Source organism: Camelus dromedarius, chromosome 24, assembly GCF_036321535.1.
Source record: "Camelus dromedarius isolate mCamDro1 chromosome 24, mCamDro1.pat, whole genome shotgun sequence".
Taxonomy (NCBI): Eukaryota; Metazoa; Chordata; class Mammalia; order Artiodactyla; family Camelidae; genus Camelus; species Camelus dromedarius.
Window position 1 is genome coordinate 18461931 of NC_087459.1, and position 24951 is coordinate 18486881.

The 24951-nt window shown below is 46.5% G+C and overlaps 1 protein-coding gene and 1 non-coding gene across 3 annotated transcripts in view; one reads left to right on the forward strand and one right to left on the reverse strand.

The window, feature by feature from the left end:
• The window catches only part of PRKCB (protein kinase C beta), a 297608-nt gene that overhangs the window by 233920 nt on the left and 38737 nt on the right, over window positions 1–24951 (forward strand). For both annotated transcript variants that reach the window (XM_031433035.2, XM_031433036.2), the window contains exons 10-12: window positions 8978–9151; window positions 22223–22314; window positions 24451–24513. In XM_031433035.2, the coding sequence (XP_031288895.1) occupies window positions 8978–9151; window positions 22223–22314; window positions 24451–24513 (329 nt within the window). The remainder of the gene's footprint in view (window positions 1–8977; window positions 9152–22222; window positions 22315–24450; window positions 24514–24951) is intronic.
• Window positions 23261–23371, reverse strand: LOC116147280 (small nucleolar RNA SNORA44). The gene has a single exon (XR_004130813.1). It is a non-coding gene; the product is annotated as a small nucleolar RNA SNORA44 (small nucleolar RNA).

Sequence of the window (24951 nt, forward strand, 5' to 3'; positions counted from 1 at the left end):
GGCCAGGCCTGGCACAGGAAGGCCTCAAATATTTAGAAGATTTGGATTTAATTGGTCTGGAGTGTGGCCCAGGCATCAGCTTCTAAAAGCTCCACAGGGAATTCTAATGTGCAGCCTGGAGAAACAGGAGCTCAGTACAAGTGAGCAAGGGAAACCCACGGAAAGGATGGGAGAGGGGAGGAGACCAGATCTGCCTTAAGACTGAGAGTCGAGCTGACTAAAATTCTCTCTGCAGGTCTTCGGAGGAACTGGGTAGAACCCAAGCAGGAGACAGTCCCAGAGGGCAGGGGGGCCTTCAAAGAGATGCAACCCTATAATAGATTCCATCAAGCTCCTAGAGAATTAGCCAGGAGTCATTTGCAGGAGACCTGGTTAGGGATCGTGGTGGCTTAGATCGGGAAGGAGGTTGGATATAGCGTGTGTTTTGAATGTAGAGCTGACGAAACTTGTAGGTGCATTAGGTGAGAGAGGTCAGACAGAGAAACTGCGGGAGGCTCCATTTGGCTTTGGGCTTTTGGGAAGTGTCTGTTGAAGCTGGGGAAGTGGGGGGTGCGGCCTTTGGCTCCTAACCTTCTCTGCCCTCTCGCATTAATAGGGACGTGACACCCAGTCCCCTCAGGACACGTCTCCTTAGCCAGTCGAGAGCTGGAAATCGGTGCTCTGTGCAAAGGATCGCAGGCAGTCCCCTTGGTCGTTCTCAGACAGGATCGAGGGGATGATAACCACTGTAGTGGATGGAATTGTCTCCCCTCCATATACATTTTCAAATTCTAACTACTGAGTTTGAACTTGACCTTATTTGGGCATAGGGTCTTTGCAGGTGGCATCAAGTTCAGATGAGGTGTGACTGGATGAGGGTGGGCCCTAACCCAATGGCTGGTCTCCTTACAAGAAGAGGGACAGAGACCCAGGGAAGAAGGCCATGTGAAGACAGAGGCAGGGACTGGAGTGATGTGTCCATAAACCGAGGAACGCCAAGGATGGCTGGCAACCGCAGAAGCTGGGAGGGAGGCCTGGAACAGATTCTCCCTCAGAGCCACTAGAAGGAACCGTTCCTGCCAACACCTTGATTTCAGACTTCTGGGCTCCTGAACTGTGAGAGAATAAATTGCTGTTGTTTTATACCTCATAGTTTCTGGTTCTTTGTTACGACAGTGCCAGGAAGCTCGTGCAACCACCAGGCCCTAAGTGCTCTTCATCTATTTGTCCAGCGTGGTGCTGAGTTAAGGTGTGCACTCTGCATACTCGATCCCCCAGAGTGCCCTCGGCACCAGCAAAAGATGAGCATGGTCAGTGTCCCTGTTTTATAGATGAGGACGTTCATTAAGGCTCAGAAAAGTGAAGTGAGTTTCTCAAGGTCACGCAGCTGGTACGTGGTGGAATTTGGACTCATACCAGGTCTCCTCGTTGTCAAGTCTCTGTCCTAATCATGATGCCATCCTGTGCCATGGTCAAGGGCCAAGGTTCCAGGCACATTTCGCCATTTGGATTCACCAGGAAGGTTCATCTTAACAAACTTTCCACCTCGGAGTCCCAGGGCTGCTTTCCTCCATTGTAATCTGCTGTCACTGGAAGCCACTGCTGTTCATCACATCTCTCCCGGAAGATTCTTGGGTAGCAGATGTGGCTTGGAATTTGATAAGAACATCACTTCAACACAGCCTTTCAGTCTGTTTGGAATCCTCACCCTGGAGCTGGAGGGACAGCTGAACAAACAGCCCACGTCCTCAATGTGGGTATTAACTGAAGCAGGAGCTCCGGAAACTTCGTGAGACAACTAGTAAAAAAAAAAATCACGTCGACTTAAAGGAACATTTTAGAACATGACCATCGCCCTGGCTGATACTGTGGCTATTTTTCTACTGTTTTCTGCTATTGTACTGACACTTGAGGGCGCAGGTGGAGGGAGTAAGGTCTTCTCAAGCCGCTTACTGCTGGGAAGCAGGGCCACCTCGGTCCTGTGTGTGAGCGTCTCACCACCTTGCATCTCACCTGGCATCATGCCTGGCACAGAATTCCCGACAGAGCTGGTGGACTAGATGGATGCACCAGAGTCGTGGCTGCAGCGCTAACTCAGACCAAGCTCATCTCGACGAGTAAATGAATGGTTTGTTAGTGGTTGTATAGGAAATGGAGACAGGACATAACTGTTCCACCCTTGACCGTGAGTTAGGCCACAAGGGCCAAAACCTCAGCAAGTGGGATGGGCAGGAAAAGGAGAACTGGGCCAGACCTGGAGTTGAATTTGAAACGCCCAGCGGTAATTTGCAGATGGCGCAGCCTCACAACGCAACACTTGGTACTCAGGGCTCGGAGAATCAGATGGCGTGTGGTCAGGAGTGTGGACTTTGGAGACAAATGATCTAGAAGGATCACTTCCTAGTGGAGTGACTTTGGACCACTCACCTAACCTCTGTAAGCCCTGGAGACAGTGGCAGTACCTACACTCACATCTGTGTGGAATTAAATAAGACAATACACAGTGTCAGTAAGGAGTCAGGGTGGTTATCATTATCACCTCCAAACTCATCACCTTCCCAACATTGACCAGTCCGCCCAACATTGCCTGTTCTCTCCCTGACAGTAACAGTGGGCTCTTTCCTTTGAACATCACCTATTCTTTGTCCAGTCACCCCACCTGGTGCCAGTGCTCCTCTGTCTACTGGAGATAATCATTTGCTGCATCTCAGAGATCTGGGAGTTGGCATCTGGGTTTTGAGTTCCAGAACTTGAGAGCTCACTTCTGACCATAATTCTAGGCCTGGGTTTATGGATCCAGTTGGTCTAATCCTAAGGGAAAACAATTCACTCCCCTTTGCCTGGAATATGCCTCCCCCATCTCCTCCTTGCTAGTCCCAGTAATGCTTCAGGTCTCAGCTTAACCATCCCCTCCCCAGGGCATCTTTTGCTGGCCCACCAAATCAGGTTAAGTCCTCCATGTGAACACTCATGGGGCACTGTGCACTTCTCTTTCAGGAGTTTAATCATAATTGAATTGGAATTATTTGTGCTAGTGTGGGAGCTTCCTGAAGGCATTGTCATCCCACATCCCCAGTGCCTGGCACATCCAGACAGTTTATTTATTCATGTTTACTGAATGAATAAATGAATTGGCCAGCCTTCCAGGTCCTGGATAAGACAGGGGATAAGATTTGGAAGGCAAAATGAATTCGGTCTATGTTGCTGGTCTCAGTTGAAGCCTTTTAAAGAGAAAATTGATTGAAAAGAGGGTGCATAGCTAAACGCAAGAAATGAATAGAGTGAGGTTGCATCAGTGCACATTTGAACTCAGAGGAATCTGTTCTAGTTGCATTTTTTTTTTTAAATTGAAGTATAGTCAGTTACAATGTGTCAATTTCTGGTGTATGGCATAATGTTTCAGTCATACATATATATGTACATATATTTGTTTTCTTTTTCATATTCTTTTTCATTATAGGTTACTGTAAGATGTTGAATATAGTTCCCTGTGCTATACAGAAGAAATTTGTTTTTTAATCTGTCTATCTAGTTGCCTGATGCTGCATAACAAATCGTCCCCAAACTCAGAGATTTAAAACAACACCACTCGTATGTTATTATCTCTCATGTTTTCTTTGGGGAGGGAAATTGGGAATGCTTGCTGGTTGGTGGGTGGGGTCTGTCCTGCATTAGCTGGGACTGGAGCGCCCTGTGCTGTCTGGGCACCCAGCTCTTTGTGTAACCTCCAGCCCTCTCCACATGGTCTCATTCTATGGCCTCAGGGCTCCAGAGGCAGGTGTTCCAAGAGAAACTGACAGAAGTTACTGCCTCCAAAGTCACAAAGAATTACTTTCACTATATTCCATTCATTGAAGCAGCCACAAAGGGCTACCCGTGTTCAAGGGGAGAGGGCACAGACTCTGCCCCTTGGTTGAGGAGTATCTAATATTTATAGACATGTTTTGAAACCACCACAGAGTATCACTTCCTTCATGATATGGGGAAAGCTCTCTAGAAGCTCTCAAAAGCTTTCCAAGGGCAGAGAGATTCCCACTGAAAAGGAAAGCTTGATTAGAATATAAAGGAGCAGAGCTCCCTTTTCACCCCTTGGTAGTGACTGCTGAGAAAGCATTGGGAATCTCAGAATAAAAGGATTCTCTCTGTTTTACCTGTGGACACCTCCTAACTCCCGTATTAAATGAATCAGTTTTGATAGTTCCTCAGAGTCCCTCAGGACAACAAATTTAGTGATGAGAATTGAGGGGAGGGGAGGCGCTTGTTAAAATCCATATTCACAGGGCACAGTCAGAGCTTCTGAATGAGAGGCAGCACTTGGAATCTGTCTTCTAAACACATACCTTGATGTAATTCTGATATGGACCAGAAGCACCGTCCTTTATAAAGAATGGAATTTGCCTTGTTTTAAGTCATGTACTGACCTGATGCTACTTGGCTTCCTGAAATTCTTATTTTTATTAAGAATTTGAGTTCCTCAAGCAATAATTTGGCCTTACAGGATCTTTAAGAAACAGAAATCCATTCAAGCTAATATAAATAAAAATAATAACTTTATTGGGGGCATGTGGAGGTTTCTATGGAAACAGCCAAGCCCCGTGAAGGATTGGAACCAGGAACTAGAAAGCAAGGCCTTTGCTCATTCCCTGATCTTCTTGCTTTTCCCACACATCTGGTTCATTTTTTTTGCCTGCATGTGAAAGGACCACCCTAGGCAGGTCTGTGTGTTTCTCTACTCAGGCCCTAGACTGCCTGCTTGGAGTATGCTAATCACACATTCTTAAACAAGAGAATCTGATTGGCTCAACCTAGGCCAGTTATGTACCTCTGGTCCAATCAGCTGTGGCCAGGTGGGTCCCCTGCCCAATCAGAAGGTTCTTTGTAATAATGGAGCTGGAAGAAATGAAAAGTATGCCAGGGTCCGTTTCCCGTTAAACTGCGGCCACTTTTGATAATATAGTCACTGTCATTTTTTTCCCTGACCGTGTTCTAGAACAGGGGTCAGCAAACTACTTGTACTGGTCCCACCGCCTATTTTTATAAATAAAGATTTATTGGAACACTTGCGTGTGGGCTGCTTTCCCGCTACAGTGGTGGGGTTGAGTAGTGGATACAGAAACTGTCCCACAAAGTCTATGATATTTACCATTTGGCCCTTTACAGAAAAAGTTTGCTGGTCCCTGCTCTAGAGCTTGATTCACTTCTATCTCTAAATTGTTACTAACGCTTCGTGTGTATCAGTTCTGTTTTCCTCCAGCCGATACAGAGGAATTTTCCAAAGTTTGCTCCTTTGTATACCACTCGCAGAAGGTAAGGGGTGCCCTCTGGTGCTGGCTTATCTCCCCTCTCCCCCTGGGGCTTAGGATAGCGCTAGGCACTGAGAACCTTCACACATCCCTGTTGATTGACTGAAAAATAACTATTGCTACAAAGGCAACAGTGTTTTCTATAATGTGCGAAGTGTGTAGTATTGATGATTTACAAGATGATTTTAATTTAGTAGTTGAGGTTTTTTTTAGGGGGCACAAAGATGCAATATGAAATAAAATTAAATCACAGCATGATAGGGTTATTCTCTGTTTCCTCTTAGTCTTTCTAATTACTTGAACCAGAAAGTCTCATTTGATGACAGTATGCCATTAATAGCTAACATTTGCAAATATCACTTTTTTCCTTAAACAAGGAAAAAACACAGGGCCTGGGTTGGAACCTTCAGCAGTCAGCAGTCTCTGGCTAGGATTTCCTCGCACTGCATTGCTTTTATTTATTTTTATGCTCATCTCCCATTTATGGCTCGTGATACTGGCTTGCCAGTAATGGTGGTGATATAGTTTCCTTTTCAGATAAATTTAGTTAAGTAAAGATGTGACTCGACTTCAAAAATACGAAGTAAATACCACTTTAGGTGGTAGGAAAAAAATGTGAAAAAGCCCTGTGCGTGATTGATCGAAGTTTGGGAATGTCTGCCCTAGAGTATCTGACATAGATACAAAGCAGTCCCAGGGGCCAGAAGGAGGAGTGAGCCGTTTGGTTTAAGTGGATAATTGAGAGATATAGAAGAAGGTAACTTCTGAGCTGAATCTCTGATTCTCTGATCAGTGAGAGAATGTGGAAGGACACTGCAGGCAGCAGGAATAGAACAGCCAAAGGAAAAGAAAGAACAGGTTGTGGTCATGGAATTGTTTGGTTTCTGGAGCCACTAGGGGACCTGAAGTATTTGAGTAGCATGGGCAGATCTGCATTTTCAGAACAATCGTTAGCTCGAGCAGGTGAATCTCTCAGCCTCAGTTTGTTTATCTGTAGAATGGGGGTAACCGGAACAGATGTGGAATGTCCAGTCCTGCCTTTGGTGCATGGGGAAATTCCCAGCCATCTGTCCTGTTTCTCCTTCAGGACAGGGACTGAGATGTCTTATCACGATGCATTGACATTCAGGGTATGCAGGGCCCCTCATCTGGATTCTCGGGTGGTGGTGGGGTGGGGTGTTTACAGGTATTCAGGATTGTTAGTTGGTACCTTGACCAGTGCTGATGGGGCAGTGGGGCTGTCCATACTGGAAGCCAGCTCAGCACTGAGCCCCTCCTGTGTCCCCTGGGGTCCTCTCAGTTGAAGGTCTGCTTTCACCCACCTCCAGTCCCGCCACCCTTTTGCCTCTGGCCAAGTCACCTCCCTGCCTTCTCCCTGCACTTGCCCCAGCCACGGCCTTCTTGGGAATCTGAGAGCAGAAAATCCCTATCTCCATTCTACTCTGTCTTAGTGGAGTCATTGCTTCTGCCTTGGGGGAAGGCTAACGAAGGAGAAACAGCTCTGGGTACCAGTGATAGAGCAGAGGGAGATGGGAAATAAACCCAAGACGCACATCACCCTGCCACGCGAGCATGGGCTCTGCCATGAGGATCAAGTAAATGCCCGGCCGGCAGGACCTGCTCAGCTTGGTAGCTCTTATTTCTGTGGTGAGGCTTGGGGAGGAAGAGGTTGGGAAGGTCCTCTTGCTGTGCGTCAGGAGCTTTCTTCCTAAGGGCTCCAAATTCATGGGTCTGCGTTGCCCATGGCCACCCCTGATGAGAGGAAGGATGAGGAGGGAGGAGACATGCCTCTGTGTGGGCCGGCGAGCTCAGCCAGAGCGTCCAAGCAGGTGTCCAGTCAGGGCTGTTCCGTTAGGGTAGGATGTGTCCAGCTGCCCGCCTGCCCAAGGCTTCCTCTGTGTGTTGCTCCCTCTGGCCCCAGGCTTCTGTCACCTTCCTTGGTCCTCTAGCTGAGTCAGGTGTGAGCAGTTCATTTCCCCAACCACCTCAACTGCTTGAGGATTCTTCTGGAGCTCTCGGCAAGTGGAGTGTTTAAAGGCAGAGAGACCTTGAAGTCAGGTAAACCTGAGTTCAAATCCTGGCTCTGTTCCTAACTGAATTTGTGGTGTGACAGGCAGCTTACCTTCCCCGAGCCCTCGTCTCCTATGGAATTGGGCTTTAAAAAGAAAAAAAAAACTAATTAATTTATTTAAAAACTTTTATTTATTTATTTACTTGAAATTGATACACAATTGATACAATATTCTATAAATTATAAGGGTACAATATATTGTACAATATTGTACAATATATCTGTGTAGCTCATTTTATACATAATTGTACTTCTTAATCCCCCACCTCTGTATTGCCCCTTCTCCCTTGAAATGGGGTTCTCAATGGTACCTACTCCCTAGGGAAGACCCTAAGTAAATGAGAAATAATAAGTGAAAACCACTCATTGTCTGGTGCATGGATAAGTGCTCAAATTGTCATGGTGATTGATATTATTGCCTGCAAAATAGCTGACACAGTGCATACAGTCAATACTTACTTCGGTCTGATTGCTTCTTCCTCCAGGAAGCCTTCTAGGAAGCCCCCAGACCAGGTTAGGTCTCGTACCATGTGGTCCTGCCCCGTGCTCCCTAAGAGGCTTCTGGAGAACAGTACCTGCTGGTCACTGTTCCCTCTGGCATAGTGACAGCCAGTAAAAATAATGATGTGTCACGAGCCACACTGATTAACATGCTCTGATTGCGACCACAGCTGCATGGAAGGGAGCCCCAGCACAACAGGAGAGGATGTTAAAATATTACATTAATCATCCCGGTAATTAATGTCCAAAATCTTCCTTCCTCCCTGGAAGGCAGGGTCAGAGAACGTGCCTGCTCATCTCTTGCCGTTTCCCCAGGGCTTAACAGGCTCTTCATGAAGATTAAATAACTGAAAAATAAAGGAACAATTGCCCCAAATGCAGTCTTATCAGGAATTCACTCGTGCTTTCCGTCCCCAAATACTTACTGACCATCTCCTGTGTGCCAGGCCCTATTCCAGGTTCTTGGGCTACACCAGTGAGCAAAACAGGCCAAGATCCTTAAAGACACTTGCCCTCGTGGGGTTTATATTCTAGTCACGTTTGGTTGGGCATTGATGCGTATCCCAAAGAGGTACCCCAGTACCTGCTCGTGGCTCTTGGAACCCTCCTCTGATGAATTTTTATTTAATTTGAGTTTTTTTAGTGATATTTTTTAAACTGAAAGTGTAGTTGATTTATGATGCTGTGTTAGTTTCAGGTGTACAGCTAAGTGATTCGATTCGTTCTTTCCCGTTATTGGTTTTTACAAGATTCTTTTCAGGTTCTTTTCCATTATAGGTTATTACAGGATACTGAAGGTAGTTCCCTGTGCTCTACAGCAGGCCCTTGCTATTTATCTATTTTCCATATAGTAGTGTGTATCTGCTAATCCCAAACTCCTAATTTATCCCTTCCCACCCTCTTCTACCACCCCAGGTAACCATAAGTTTGTTTTCTGTCTGTGTGTCTGTTTCTGTTTGGGAGCCATCCTCTCTTTATTGGGTGTGAAGTCTGTGGGAAATGTCATGTATCGGATCGGCATCCACACAGGGCGTGTGGACACAGCTTGGGGCAGATTTGAATGCACATCAGCTGCCTTCCCCTGGCCCCTTCGACGGCGCTGACCTGCCTTTTCTTTCCCCAGGTCATGCTCTCAGAGCGGAAGGGCACCGATGAGCTGTACGCCGTGAAGATCCTGAAGAAGGACGTGGTCATCCAGGACGACGACGTGGAGTGCACGATGGTGGAGAAGCGGGTGCTGGCCCTGGCTGGGAAGCCGCCGTTCCTGACGCAGCTCCACTCCTGCTTCCAGACCATGGTAACCTGTCCAGGGGCCCGGGACACTCCACCTCTGGGGCTCGCCAGGCTTTGGCCACAGCTGTCCCAGCAGCGGCCACCCCAAAGAGACCCCTGGGCCCTTGCCATCCTAGAGCCAGGAAGCTGCTGGGCCCGGGGACCGCTGCGGAGAATTTCCGAGGTTGACGCTGAGAAGTGCGCTCCCCGGAGGCAGATGCTGTTTCAACAAAGATAAAGGAACTCAGGCAATTGGTTTTATAACCAACAGAGCGGGGCCTCCCTCTGGCAGCAAGAGGTGACTTGAGGACAGGAGCTCAGGACTTTCAGTCTCACAGTATGAGATGGACCAGCAGGACTTAGAGCTGGGAATGAGTACAAAGGTCTTCATGGGGCCCCCAGGAGGGTTGCGGTCGGCCCTCCAGACCCTTTGGATAAATGCATGAGTTCATGCTGCAGGTTACGTGGACCTTGGAGGAGGGGTTGCCTGGGAACACAGCCCTCAGAGAACCCCGGGGCAGGGGGCACAGCCCGGGCAGGGGCTAGAGAGCTCAGAGCCAGGCTCCTAAGAAGAGAGGAGGGCATTTGTGTACCATCTGCTGTTGACTGTGATTCTAACTCTTATCTGTGAGAGTAAGCGATGTCCCTTCAAGTAACCTTTTCCCTGTTCAGACTAGACCTTGGTCTCTGTACCTAAGGCGTGAAGGGTGGCAGGGCAGATTCCAAATGCAAAGAGATACAAAGTTAATTCTTGCTTTGGGAGCTTCCAAGGGCCAAAGGCTTAGTGTCTTGAAGATGCTTTAAGGGAGCTTTGAGATTTTTTTTTGACTCTTTCCAGTTCTCACCTTACATCTTGATTTTATAGCCCAACTCCCCCACGTGAAATGGGACGCTATTGCACATTGCATGTGCTTTAAAGCTTCGGACTTCCTCTCTTCCTGGACGTCACATCCTGTGCTCTGCTAAGTTAGATTGAGTACCCCCCAGCCTTGAAAGACCAAGAACTGGGTTGGGGGTGGGTTTTCTCAGTGCAGACCACACACCAGGCATAGAACTGGAAGGGTGCAGAGCTGGAACCCGGCTCCTTCCCTGTTCTAGGTAGTCTCCTGATGTACATTGGGGTCAGAGAGACCTGGGTTCAGATCCTGGCTTTGTCATTTTCTGGCTGAGTGGCCTTGGGAACACCTCTCCGGGCCTCAGTCTCCTCATCTGTAAAATGGATGCGATAATAGTAGCGACGTCCAGGGTTGCCGTGAGGAGGAAATGAGATAACACATGAGAAGCATTTAACACGGTGCTTGGTACCTGATAAACGTTCATCAGTGTTGGTCATCCACTTCGCAAACGTTCAGCATCGGCCTTGGCCTTGACCAAGTGCTGAGGAATAGAGCGGGGTGCGCTAAGTCCTATTTCTGAAAAGGTTATGGTCTTAGAGCAAAGGAAACAGACACAGGGATAATTACAAACCAACGCAGTAGAAGCTGTGACCACAGAGCTGACAGCGGTGAGCAGGTTTGCAGATTGTCGCCTGATCGCCATCGGGACATCGTGTTTTTGGTGGAGGGGTGACTTTTTGCTGGGGCTAGTTCCCCAAACCCCTGACGGTCTCCCTACCACAGACCATGGAGGCAGGGAACATTCTAGGCAAATGGGTACAGCATTCCCTGCAGGGGCCTTGGCCCACCAGTCCCTTGTTGGGATCTGGTGGTGACAAGGGACCGTGAGCTCCATTGCAGGCAGAGTAAGAGCTGGAATCATATTCGCCAGCGTGTACAGCCTGCACCACCGTGCAGGATGGTCCCAGGTAGTTTGAAGGGCGATTCTGGGTGCTGCGTGTATTTTACATGACATTCTTTTCAGTTCACTTTATGTTCTTTTGAGTACCTCCAGGAGAGTCTTTTCATTTGGTGCTAGGTTGCCCCTTGGCATCTTTCTAACACTTGTCTTTTTTAAGGAAGAGGGAGGATTAAGCTTCAGATTACGAGCTTTGGCAAGCAGCAGTTTCTAGGTCATTGTTTTGCTTTTATTTTAGTAATTTTTTTTACAGATTTCTTCCCTTTGTGACAGCACTGTATAGGTTCTATTTTTTAATTTTGAAATATTATAAAACAAATGCAGAAAAGCATACATAATAGGTGTTTTAATTATGAGTTATTACAAGGATAAGTTCCTTATAACATCTCTCAGGTCAAGAAGGAATTTTGGCAGCCGCTCTAGAAGCTTCTCTACGTCCTAATTTCAAGCTCCCCCCAAATGGTAGCTTGACTTCCTTGCATGTCTCTATAGCTTTATCACTTAAGGTTTATCATCTCTTGATAAGATAGTTTACTGCTTCCTGGTTTTAGAAATTTGATGTGTCTTTTAATTTCCCTCTCCATTCCTTCCAGCCTTTTTTTTTTTTTTTTTTTTTTTAATCTGCTAAAGATCCTGGACCGTTAGGCACAACAACGTTTTCACAGTCTGGATTTTGCTGATTGCGCAGTTTGGGAGCCTCTCCAGCATTTCCTCTGTCTTCTGTGTTTTCTGCAAATCAGGTAGCTAGATCTAGAGGCTTGGTCAGACTCAGGTTTGAGCCCTTTAGCAGGACCATGGGTGGCTGTGTGTTTTTTCATCCAAAGGCACGTATTGTCCGATTGTCTCTTTTTGTGATATTGGCAACTAGTGATGCTCCGGGCCTAGGTCCATGAATTTATTAAGGATTGTGAGATGGTGATACCCTAATTCGGTCATTTCTTTTCATTCATTGCTTGGGATGCTGTTACAAAGAGAGGCTTCCTTCATCTATTGCCTGGTCCCCTGGTTGTACAATTTATTCAAGAAAGGCAGGATAGATGCTTGATTCTTTTCAGTTATTTAACAGTCTCCATGAATTGATTCATTATTATGCTCCAAAGTTTGCTTTTAAAATAAAATTTTTGAGTAAAAGAATAGAATCAATGTAAAGAAAAATACTAAGTGAGCAATAATTCACATCAGACGGGGCTCGGCAAAGATCGGGAAAGGGGTATATCTTACTAGCACAATCTCTAGCTTTCCCTTGGGGAGATCAGGCCTAAACATGAAGCCAGTAGTGACAGAGACAGGATTAGACTAGACTTTCAGGCCTCTGGACGCTCTCATTCCCACATCTGCCCTTTTCTCCATTGGTGGTTCCCAAATTGACTCACGGACATCAATCATCAGATGAAGGACAGTCTCCATGGTGAGTAGACTGAGAAGGAGAGCATGTTCTCAAGGAAGAGACTGCGCTAACTCGGAACAGCAGTTTTCAATTTCAGTTGGATGTGTTGAGACGGAGGGAAACTGGTCAATTGTGGCTGATATTCATGCAAGTACAGTATCTTCATTTGCGATTTACCGTTTTAAACATAGCTGAGTGGAGTGGATTTGAGGCTGTTCTTTGAATTCTGAGCCACCTCACTCTCTTGCATCTCAGCATGCTCTCTGGAATTGGAGAGGAGGGCCTGGGTGTCCATGGAAGTGGTGCAGCATCCTCGGTCCCCTCCAGGAGTTGTCACCTGCCAGGGGAAGAGAGATTAAGGGCCGAGGGAGCGTAGAATGTCATTCCGTGGGTTTGCATCTTGGGTGGGGATGAAAATTGACCCGCAGTCTCCAACTCAGCCAGGCCAGGGGTGGAACAGATTGCTTTCTAGTTGGTGAGGATCAGATGAAATAGTTACACTGTCTCGAGGGGCTATATTGTTTGGGGTGGGGGATGTGTAACTTTAAATATTCAGGGTTTCACTCGGGGTGGGGAGATGCCAAGCACGAGGCCCTGGGGAGCTGAGCAGGGGAGGGGAGGGGCCCCACCAGGGACCCCACCCATCTCATGTGTACTCAGCAGCAGATGCTCATTGAGTGAAAGGTGCCAATTAAAATTTTTTTTCTGCTTGGCTTTTTTTATATATTTTTATATATATATTAGTTTTATATAAATTAAATTTATTTCAAAGATCTCCTAATGCCGCCTATATGTGAGGCACAAAACCGACAATCTTAAGCCACATACATGACAGCCCTTGGATGGGTCCTAACATCATCCCCACTTTGCAGACAAGGGCACTGAGGCCATACAGCTAGCATATTTCAGGGCCCGGATTGGAAGGCAGGCAGCCTGGCTCTAAGGGGCTTTACCCTTAACACCTACACTCTGAGGTCTTCTGAGTGTGGGTTACCTGACCCCTGTGGGGTGGAACCGCCAGCGGCCAGCCTGCCTCCAGGCTCCAGCGGACCTGACCGCATCCTTTCCCTGCTCCAGAAAGCACGTGGGGCTTCATCCCTCGGCTCTCCCAGCCCTGTAGTGGATCCGACTTTCCATCTGAGCATCTCCCGTCGTGGGGGTCTTCGAAAACTCTGTTTTCATTCCAGTCTCACAAAAAAAATCTTGCAGTGGAAGGGATGATCCGTCATCCCACTGTGCAGGTGAAAAGATTGAGGAGCTGGGGCATTGGGTAATTTTCCCAAGACACAGCATAGGATCACAGGCCCACTGAACCCAGAGCCCACGCTTCTGTTAGTGCATTCTGTTCAGCTGTGAACAAAATGGCCTTAACAGGGATGATGAAAACAACAAAAGACGCCAGCTGGCGTCCGTGGGCACCTGAGTGTGTGTCAGGCCCCGTGCTCCGTGCCCCACAGGTAACCTCTCATTTCAGCCTCCTGTCATTTCGACTGGGTGGGTCCTGTTACTACCCCCAATTTATAGACAAGCACGCTGATACTCAGAGAAGTTAAATTACTTGAGTGATGCCACATGGTAGGTAGGGGCGGCGCTGGGATTTTTCCTGCAAGATTCTAGAACCCTGAACCCCAAAGCCTTGCTGTTCTGCCCTCTGCCTTACCTCCAGGTTCTTTTTTCTGGTTTCTACATTATCCTCACTTTCGTGATCACATCTAATTTCCACAAGAACACCATAAGCGCGTGTTACTGTCCACAGCTCCACGCAAAGGAAACCGACCCTCAGGAACTGGAAATGGCTCAGGTCACGCAGTCGGTAGGTGACAGGTTTCCTCACGCCCCCTCCCCGGTGTTCTTTCTACTATGAAAGAATCACTGACTTTCCCCACAAGGATATTGTGATGATTGGAAAGATTTTATGGTGGGAGTGATTTTCAAACTTAGGGAGCCCTGCATATAGATGAAACAATCCACTGTGAGCCTGGTTCACATGAGCAAGAGGGCCACACCCCTTTGGGAGGAAGGCCCATGCAAGTGGTCGTCCCTGTTTTGACGCTTACCTTGTAGAGCTGCATATGCTCTGACCCCCTGATGGATGCTCCAGAGGTGGGGGCAGCTGGGCAAGAGTAGGCAGTACCCCTCAAGCCAGCATCCCTAAAAGTCAGATCGTTCCTGCCAGTCTGCAGACGGTATTACTGCTTATTGATTCTGTCAACAGATGTTTATTTGTTGACATAAATGTGTCAGGACCCAGCTGCATCACTGTGAGGGTACATGAACAAAAGAGAGAAAGTGCCCTGGTCCTTGGGAAATTTACATTCGCAGAGAAGAGAGACAGATAATAAGCAGTAATGACCAAAAGTAAAGGGGAGAGAGATGGACGGATGAAGACAGAGAGGTGCTATTTTTGATTGGATGATCGAGGATGGTCCTTCTGATGAGGATGACATTTGAGCAAAGACCAGAGCAAAGGAGGGAGCGAGGCACGTGGATACCCAGGGGCAAAGTGTTCTAGGCAGCAGGAAGAGTGAGTGTAAATGCCCCAGGCAGGGACATGCTCCGCGTGTTTGAGGAGCAGCAAGGAGGCCAGTGTCGCCTGAGTGGAGTGTCATTTTGCGTTTCATGACCCAGAATTCCTTTGTGAATCAGCTCCCTTTAAAAAAAAAATGACAAATCTCTATAACATGCTGCAAATTTGATATGTTTTTCTTGCTGGAGACTTGAAATTTGGAAGATAAAAGATCCTTTGTAAAATAAAAAAAAAATCTTGAAGGTGGTCAGAATAGATAAAAAGGGGAAAGGACACCCCACCAATCTACAGAACAGTTTTTGTCATTCTTAAAATGATGCAAATTCAATTTCTAAAACCTTGCTGGGAAAAGCGAAGTTACATCAGAAATATTCTTAGACAACTGGATTTTTTAAATCCTTGGAAAATATGCCTGGCACAATGTTAACAGAAAATGTAAGATATTAAATTCCATTTAAGAGAGGATTCTGAATATGTTAAAATTGAATTTGCACATGGAAAAGAATCAGAGACACAGACTGATTTGATTTAGGGAGGGGCCTGTGGGTAATTGTCTTTGTTTTGAATTTCTATTAATTCCGAAGTGTCTATAATAAAACACTTTGAAAGCGCTGAATGCCGCAAGATGGCAAAAGTTGCTACTCAAATACACGGATGCAAGAGCCATCAGAAGGGGGTTGAATTTTTACAGAATTGCTCTTTAGATGAACTGGTCTTAGGAGAATGGGGTTTAGGCAAATTGTTCTAGAAGCACAAAGGGATAAACATGAGCTTCTCAGTCAAATAAATCCGGGTCTGTGATTACTGGCTGTGTGACCTCCAGGAAGTCACTTAATATCTGAATATTGGTTACTTCGTCTTTCAAGTGGCATAATAAGTGAGGATTAAAAGTGCAGAATAAACAATAAATGGAGGCTACCTGCATTATTCAAGCTGGGCTGCAGGGGCACCTGGCCGCATAGGCACAAAAGGACTATGTTTCCTCCAGTCCTTTTGCCATTTTTCCCGGGGACAGTTGTCAGCCCTGCACATGCATGCAGTTTCCCCACTGCCAGTGGGCACAGGCAGTTAAGTCTCCTTAGCAAAACATCTATTTTAAATGTTTTCTTTTCAATTGAACATATGCACTTCTTTTTTTTTTTAAATAGAATTAGATTTTATGAGTCATTGAAGGATACAAGTTACTTCCTCCCCAAATTTTGTTGCCGTGGCCCAGCGAGAACTCCGCTGCAAGGCATGCTGGGAGGGGCATCGACTCCCAGAATGCAGGAGGGAACAGGGAGGGAGATGAGGATGCTTCCACTTGTAGAGCTGGCCCCTGATGGCGTGCCTGTTGAGCACTGAGAGTGCCCGGAGGGTCCTGGTAACAGGGTCAACCCTGGGTTGACAGCAGTATCCAAGGATACGGTTTATGGTAAGGGTGTCGCTGTAAGAAGCTCTTGTTGGTGGTCTCAGTCAGCCATGGTTGAGTTGCAAGAGACAGAATACCCCCTCCTCCAAACTAGCTGATGTTAAAAAAAATATATATATATATAGGAAGGAAACAACCCAAAGGCAAAGATGTACCTAAGCCTCGTGAGGAATTAGAATCTGTAACTTCAAAACTTTCTAGACTAGATCTCTGTTTCTTTCTCCTTACTTTGTTCTTCCCTGCTGTGGTAACGTGGCTTCCTGAGCCCCTTACTAACATGTGCCTGTCCATCAAATTCCCCGATTTCCAATTCATACTCAGGAAACAGAATCTGATTGGTTCAGCAGAGGTCAGATGTTTTATTCCCAGCCCAGTGAGCTGGTAACTGGCTACTAATTCTAGGAACCTTTAAGAAGGTGTTGTATCTACAGGGAAGGAATAATTGGTGCTCTTTTCAGGTGGGAGATGTCATCTTGAGTCCAAGAAGACCAGCTGGAGCAGCTGGAGCAGGACATAGCCTGTATAAACATGGTATTCAGTGCCTCCAAGGAGAGGAAGCTGGAGAGAGCTTGATGGGTGTCTGGGTCTTAGGCAACTAAAGGCATCCAAGAATCTTGAGTTGTGGGAAAGGACCCGGGAATGCCACCCAGGCGTATAGAGCTGGGGCGGGTGGCAATAAACATAGCCTGCTTCCCTCTGCCTTCTTGATGATGGCCTTTGCATACTCATTCAGTAATCATAATTCCAAGGAAGAAGAGAAATGGTGCTAGCCCTTGAGAACTTTGCTGTCTGTGTGGAAGGGCAAGGCGTAGGAAGCTTTAAAAAAGTGAGAGGATCATGGAGTTGCCTGAATCTGGTGGTGATTCTTAGGCTGAAGAATACAGAAAGAGGAGTTGTGTGTGATGCCTGTCCTGGAACTTGGTCGCGCACACTCACGTGAGTGGCTCTGGGAGTTTGCATGAGCTCCGTGTGCATCACTGTGACATCTTTGCAAACCCTTACGGAGCAGGAGCTATTATTACCCCTCTCGGAAGGCAGGGGATGTTTCAGTACTGATGCAAAGTCTCAGACTGAGTAAGCAGTCTGAGTGGGACTTGAACCCAGGGCTAGCTCATGCCACGGCAAGGGCTCTTAACAGCACAGCTTCTCGAGAGAAACAGATGGATCTGTTCACAGGCAGGATTAATTCACCGACCAGCTTGGAAAATCACTAAAGATCATTAAATAGATAAACGCTTACTGCAGCTCACTCTAGAGCAGGATCCATGCTCTTAGAGTTGCCCACTTTGTTGATTTTCTCTGTCCATGGTATCTTATTAAAAGTGGCAGGTGTCCCCTTGGCAGTCACGTGGGCATCATGTCACATCTTTCTTTCAGCTGTCTTGGAGGAACAATAATGCTGTCTCTGAACTCCCTGCGCTGTCCAGGGCCCCCCAGGTGAATTCTGCACACCCCATCTTGTCATTGTTTTAAACCAGACTCTCCTTGTACTCACACTCAAATTTGAGAAATTCTGTTCAACCATTTGGCATGCTGCAGTGACAGATTTTTTTTTTTAAATATTAAGCATTTATTGGCCCACAGTTTCGGTGGATCAGAATTTCAAGAGGGGTCTAGCCGGGTGTTCTGGATCACAGTTTCTCATGAGGTTGCCATAAGATGTCAGCTGGGGCTGTCATCATCTGAAGCTTGACTAGGGGCAGGCGGGTCCATGCCCAAGACAGCTTCTTCATGTGGCTGGCAAGGTGGTACCGGCTGTTGGCAGGAGACCTTACTTAGTTCGTCACTATGTAGCCCCCTCCATAGTGTGACTTGAGCGTCCTTGTGATATAGCATCTGGTTTCCCTAGAAAATATTTCAGGAAATCAAGTTGGAAGTGGCACTGTCTTTTATATCCCAGTCTCAGAATTTGCACACCATCACTTCCTCTGTATTTTACCGATCACAAAGACCAATCCTGGTACAGTGTGAGGGAGGATTATGCAAGGGCATGAATACCAAGAGGCAAAGGTCACATTGGATGCTGGCTACCACACTCCTTCTCTCAGAGCTTTTAATTTTTTCTTAGCTCACCTAATTCAGCTCTCTGCTGATATGTGATCTTCTTGAAGATCTTTCTATCTATTTAATATAGACTCCTCTTGCCCTATGATCTTCTAACCCATTACCCTGCAATGCTTCTATAGCATTTATCATTGCCTGATATTATATTATTTATTCCTTTATGCATTTGTTTTCATATCACCTATTCCCCAGACTTCATGATGGGAGACACTTTGGACAGACAGATATTTAATTGTATTTATTTACTGATTGAATATGCGAGGTAACGGAGAAAGGAAATTTAAAACAAACGGAAGTCGTTTCATGCCGAGGGGACAGGGGCGGTGTGTGATGAAGAATAGCAGCACACACGCTAACAGTTTGGAAGACACACTTTGAAAGTTGAGCAGACTGGCGAGTTTGAAGAGAAAGATGGTGAGCTTGCCTCTCGGAGTGTTTAATTGGAGTTGACAGTGGAACACCCACGTAGAAACGTCCTGTAGCCAGCTGGAGCTGACTGGAGCTCAGGAGAAAGGGAGAGGAGAGAAATTGAAGTCAAGATTCATCAGCCCTGAGAGATGAGAGCTGATGTTTTGAGCCGTGACAAGTCCTCTTTGGAAAAGAGAACCAAGCTGGACTTGCAGTCGGTACTCCATCTCTGCTTTGATGTCCAAGTAAGAGAGGCCAGCAAATAGGTCCTACTTAAAACCCAATGCGTCTGACTGTCAGAAGGATCTTTTGAAGCCTTAGAATAATTTAATAGGAAGAGTGGGGAGCAAAGTCCAGTTTCAGGGCACCGTAGGGGAGGGGAATAATTATGTCAGAATTGGAGGCAGCGGGGAGGGCCATTTCGTGAGCTGCAGTCCCCCAGGCTCTCTCTCTGTGCCTCCCGTGCAATTTCTCTGATTTGAGTTCATTGTCTGTTTGTTTTAACCAAGATTCTGAATTCTCTGAGGTCAAGGTCTGTAGCTTCTTATCCTTTGTGTCCCTTTAACACCTAATACCATGACTTGCAAAAATAAATGCTCAGTAAAAGTTCTAAAATTGACTTCTCTGCTCAAGACTGGCTCTGGGTTGCCATTGGCAGTGTTTCCCAACTTCTCATGTTCCCTGCTTTGGAGTGGGAGATGAACTTGGTAGTACAGGGACAAATTAATTGCATTTGTTTTCAGAATAAGTCACTTAAGGGATTGATGCACCCAAACCGGACTGGTCAAAGCAGAGTTAATAGACTTCAGATAAGCCTTATATTTTTTGCAGAGACAACGAATCTCCATGTATGACTTTGGTATGAAGTTTGAAAATGTTGAAATAACTGTATTTAAGTTAAAAAAAAAAAGGAGAGTTAATACGATATTTTTAAATCAGTAAAGTTTAGTAGATGAGTTAGACAAGTGTGGTAAAGATCTTGAAGCCAGGAAGTGAGAAGACCGAACTTTGGGTTGATGGCCAGATCTAGACCAAATCTGCTGACCATCATCTGGGCCACCGTGCCTTCCTCCCATCTCCTCTTTTGTAACTCCCTGCCGTCTATGCTTCCTCGCCAGCAGTAATAGCCGTAAAATCAGGGGCTTCAAGTGCTAGTTATATTTTTTACAATATGCATTAAAACAAACACAGAACTGTAAGGGTAAAAACATATGCAACCATAGCCCACCTAAAATTACCTCCCACCCCATTTTGGGAAACACTGCCATTTGGAGGTTTATCTGGTCTCACTCGTCTGGGGAATCCTTAACATCGGGCACCATGGCTTATTCACAGCGGCATCTCTAGCAGTAGAACAGCCTGGCTTAGAGTGGGCATCATTAAGTGTTTGTCCGGAAGAATGAAATGGACAGCAGAATGCCAGCTTTAATGTTTAAGAGCTGAAGTGCTGGTGTGCCGAAGCCACAGTAAGCACAGTTCAGAGACCACAGAGCTCAGGGTTTCTCCGCACGCAGTTAGTGGTAGAAACAGACCACAGAACGTGGCATTACCCACCGTGGAGTTCTCTCCCCGATGTTGAGATTCTGACTAATGAGTTTGGGGGGGCAAGTTGAGTTCTTCCAAGCAGAAAGCAAGCAACTGAAATCTCTCCCTTACTTTCTTCTCTCTCTCTGTGGCCGATGCCATCTGCTAGTTTTAAAAATAATTTTTAAAGCAAGTGTTTTGGTTCTCTTCAACGTGCAGCAAAGACAGATGCTATTTTTAGGCTTGTTTTATATCAAAAAAAAAAAAAAAAAACCCAAAGAACCAGGGGCTGGGTGTCGGCAGTTCTGGCTGACTGTCTCTGCTCTGCCACTAACTTCTAAGTGACCTTTTTGCAAATCTCATATGCTTTGGACGCTGAGAACAGAAGTGATCATTCTGCCTCCCTCTCTGCCTCTCATTAGAGATGCTGACAGGGTGAAGTAGTGTCTGTCTGAGAAAGTCCTCTGACATTTCAAAAATGGTTGATTAACCCGTGCTCCTCCCCTATGACCTGCCAACTCTTCTTGATGTGTGGATGGTTTTCCACTTCCCTGCTCTTTCCCCCTGGACTGGAAGCTCCCGGAGGGGAGGACACACCCGCACATCCATATCATCCATATCACAGCTAGGGTCAGAACTGCACACGGGAAGCTGAATCCTGAAGAGGTGATGAGTGTAGACTCTGAAACCGACCTGCCCGGGTTCAAATCCTGCCAGGGGAAGTGGTAATGCTCGTCATGTTGGGTTGTTTAGAGAGACAGATGAGATAAATATATATAAAGCACTCAGCTTAGTCACATAGTAAGTGCTCACATGATGGTAGCTTTGCTTCATGGTGGTTATTGTAATGATGACACACTCAGTCCACATTTGACAAACGCACATATGACTGTACCATCTAAGAAAAAGTTGTATGCACTGTAAGGAAGATTTTTTAAATTTTACTTGTTTTTTTTTCGGTTGGGGGGGGAAATGATTAAGTTTATATATTTATTGTAATGGAGACACTGGGAATTGAACCTAGGATCTCATACATGCTAAGCAGGCACTCTACCACTGAGTATAGCCTCCCCAGGAAGATTTTTTTTTTTAAATGATGGATGAAACATTTGTCGTATGGGCATCACCGTGTTAGAACACCTTACATATGTCATCTTAGTACTTACTCTGTGGGGTGGGTGAATCATGTCCAGTTTACAGGTGAAGAGAAAGTTGGAGCTTTGAGAAGTTAAGTAACCACTGTTACCCAGTTACTAAGCAGTGGAAGAAGACTTCAAATCCTATATTGATTTCATAGGGAACCTTTGCCCCAGACTTGACTTCTCCGCTGTCCCCACTCCTGGGCTTAAAACCCCGCACAGCAGCTTCATGATTTTTGACAGCAAACCTCCTTTTATATGGCGACCCGCCACCCCAACGTATAAATACAACCAAAATATATTTCACAACAGGACCAGTCCTGGAAGCCGCCCACTGTCGTGTTTACAATATCCTGTTGGTTACACACGAGTCCAGTTCGGAGTGGGAAGGGACTGCACGAGGATGTGAACGCTGGGCAGTGACAGTCACAGGGAGGTGCAGGGCATCGTGGAGGCCGGCTGTTACCTGTAATGGGATTCACTTAATAGTCTCTGCTCTTTGTTAAAATTAGCTGTATCTTAAACAATAATAGCCATTAAGTCACACGATGAATGTACTAATTATATTTTCCAGTACAAACGAATATAAATTTAGCATTATTAACTTTTTAAAAAAAATTTATTTATTTATTTATTTTAGCATTATTAACTTTTTAAAAAGATTGCATGTGCTCACTTCCCGGGGCACAGATACCCCACTTGGGGAAACACTGGGGCCAGCAGACAGGGGCCTGTCACGGAGTCCTGGTGGTTTTGATCCTAAATCCCAGCTGGTCCGCACTCTCCATTTAGAACCCAAGAAACCATCGAGGCTGACTTTGCTCTGTGCTCTCTCCTCCCAGGACCGCCTGTACTTTGTGATGGAGTACGTGAACGGTGGCGACCTCATGTACCACATCCAGCAAGTAGGCCGGTTCAAGGAACCTCACGCCGTGTGAGTGAGACCTTGCGCTCTGCTTTTCCCCTGGGATAAATGGGTGGGTTGTTAGTTCCTTTGGGATTTTAACAGAAGAGGGATTTTGAACACCTTGCACTTCTTCGGGAGAAATGCGTGGCCAGGGGCAAGGGGTGTTCTGCTGCGATGGGACACTTCTTTCTCTCTTGACATCAGCTAAGAAATTGAAGCTTTAATTTTTGCCCCTGGCTTATAAGGAAAGGCCCTAGAGCTTCCTCGAGGCATGTCATTGCAGGTTTTGTTTATTCATTTGCCAGGGTTTTATTGAGAGCGTACTATGTGGCAGGCCCAGAGAGTTTTTAGAAACTTGCTCAAGGTCAGAGAGATAGTGTGAGGCGGATCCCGAATTCTGACCCACATCTTCTCTGCTCATGTTTTCTGTCAGACACCACTCTCCCTCCTAGCTGCCCTCTTTCCAGGGAGATGAAGGATCCAGTTGCATTTCGGCTCTGCTCTGTGGCTCCGTGGATGGGGAGGCTGACCCTGGGTTTTTGGAAACTGTTTTCCCTGCTGAGTCCTTTCTGTCCCTGTCCATCCACAAGGCAGCCGGTCTCTTCTTTTTATGACTGTTATTTTTTTAATTTTCTTTTTTACATACAAGAGTCTTTTATCGGTCACTTATGTGCCAGGTATGAACATTAGCCAAAACAAATCACTGTTTCCACTTAGAGGAGCCTGTTTTCTCTTCCCATGGCGGTGTTTCTCCCCTAGCTCTGCAGACCCACAATCACAAGTGAAGACAGCTTTACTTACTCTAGAGCTCGGCTCCAGCAACAAGCTGATATCTTTTAGTGTCAGGCACCGTCATTAAAACCCCAGCAGGCAACCTGCAGAAAAAAAGCGTGGCAGTTCTGAACCAAAAAGTTGATCCAACTCACCCATCTACGTGGAAGTTGATAGCAACAGCTGGACCCAGGTCCTGAGATTTTATAGGGAAGGCGAGTGGCAGCTGCAGGTGTGACGCTGACCTGTGCTGTCAGAGTCTCTCCAAGTTGCTCTTGCATGTGGTTGGAGACAGTCTTTTTAGAAAACGCAAATCTCACCCCGTTTCTTCCTGCTGTTGGTGAACAGGAACGTGGCAAGTCACAGGATCAGCCACGCTAACGTCTCCTAGGGAGTTTGCCAAGCTCTTCTGGTCCCTCTAGAAAGCCCCCGGGGCTCATCCAGGGCCCCATCCTGTCACTCCAGAGGCTTGCTGGCTCCTGTCCAGTTCAGCCCCGCCCTCCCCCAGCCCCGCCCTCTCCCAGCCCGGCCCTCACCAGCCTCGCCCTCACCAGCCCCGCCCTCTCCCAGCCTCGATCTCTCCCAGCCTCGCCCTCTCCCAGCCCCGCTGGCGAGGTCGTGAGCGCTAATTCTGGTAGGGTTTGCTTTCTCATGCTTCCAGATCCTGCCATGGTTGTGTCTTGACACACCTCTCATGGGTTGGCTCTTCTTTTTCTTCTAACATCTAATTGAGCCCTGACACATTGTCAGAACACTTGACAAGGTTCCCCCAAAGCTCTGCCCAGCCTTTGCGGTATAACCGGGCTTTCTGATTCTCTGCCAGTCTTTTTCCTTCCAGGCCTTCGTGAAGAGCTTACACTTTAGCCAGATGCTGTTTCCAAGCCTGGCTGTGCCAGTCATTTGCTATATAGCTTGGCCAAGTTATTCCATGTCCTTAAGCTTCAGTTTCCTCATTGGCGGAACAGGGAGGTCATAGTAGCACCTGCCTCATAGGATTCGTATTACGATTTAGTCAGATAATAACCAAAAGTGATGCAAGGTCGATGGTAAGCCTTCAACAGATGTTAGCGAGCTATTATTGTTAAGATATTTTAACTTGCTATAGTCTGAAACGATCATTCTCCAGCCAGCCCATCATATCCCATGGTGTCCACCCCACCAAGCAGTGTTTGCCCACCCCCATTTTGTCCTTAAAGCAGCCTCACAGCTCTCTAAACTCTGTTCATCCACCCAAACTCTCCTGCTTCCTTTTATGAGATGTGTGGCTGACCATCCATGGTGGGACATTAATGCCCTACACCCAGTTCAATATTGTATTGAATTCTGAGAGTTGTAAAGCATATGGTGTCCTTGAATTTCTCCATTGCTTTTTTTTTTTTTTTTTAATTTCAGATTTTACGCTGCGGAAATTGCCATCGGTCTGTTCTTCTTACAGAGCAAGGGCATCATTTACCGGTAAGTGAGCCCTGCTGTACTTCCCATCTCCTCCGCTCCCTCAGCTCCTCCCTTCCCTGCCTCTTTCTTTAACTGCTTTTAAAATTAGAATCCATGGTGGGGGAGGAATCCTCCAGTACTAACTTGGGCATGTGTTCTGCCAGGCAGCATCGCCCACTGCCCTGGCAAAGTTTGGGCAGCTCTGTATTGACGATAGAAGAAGATCTTGATGTGGACTCTTCCTCCAGTGATGGTTCGGAGAGCCTCAAACGTGAGACCGTTTTGTTCTAAAAGGAGGAGGCTCGCCACTGGGGACCCAACACTTCTGGCCGGTAGACCCCACATCTGGGGAGCAAGCAAAGAATCTTGGCTGGCAGAATGTGCTGGATCAAATTATGAAACAAATTTCTTTCTCTTTCTCTTTTTTTTTTTTTTTTTTTTTTTTTTTTTTGCTATGTA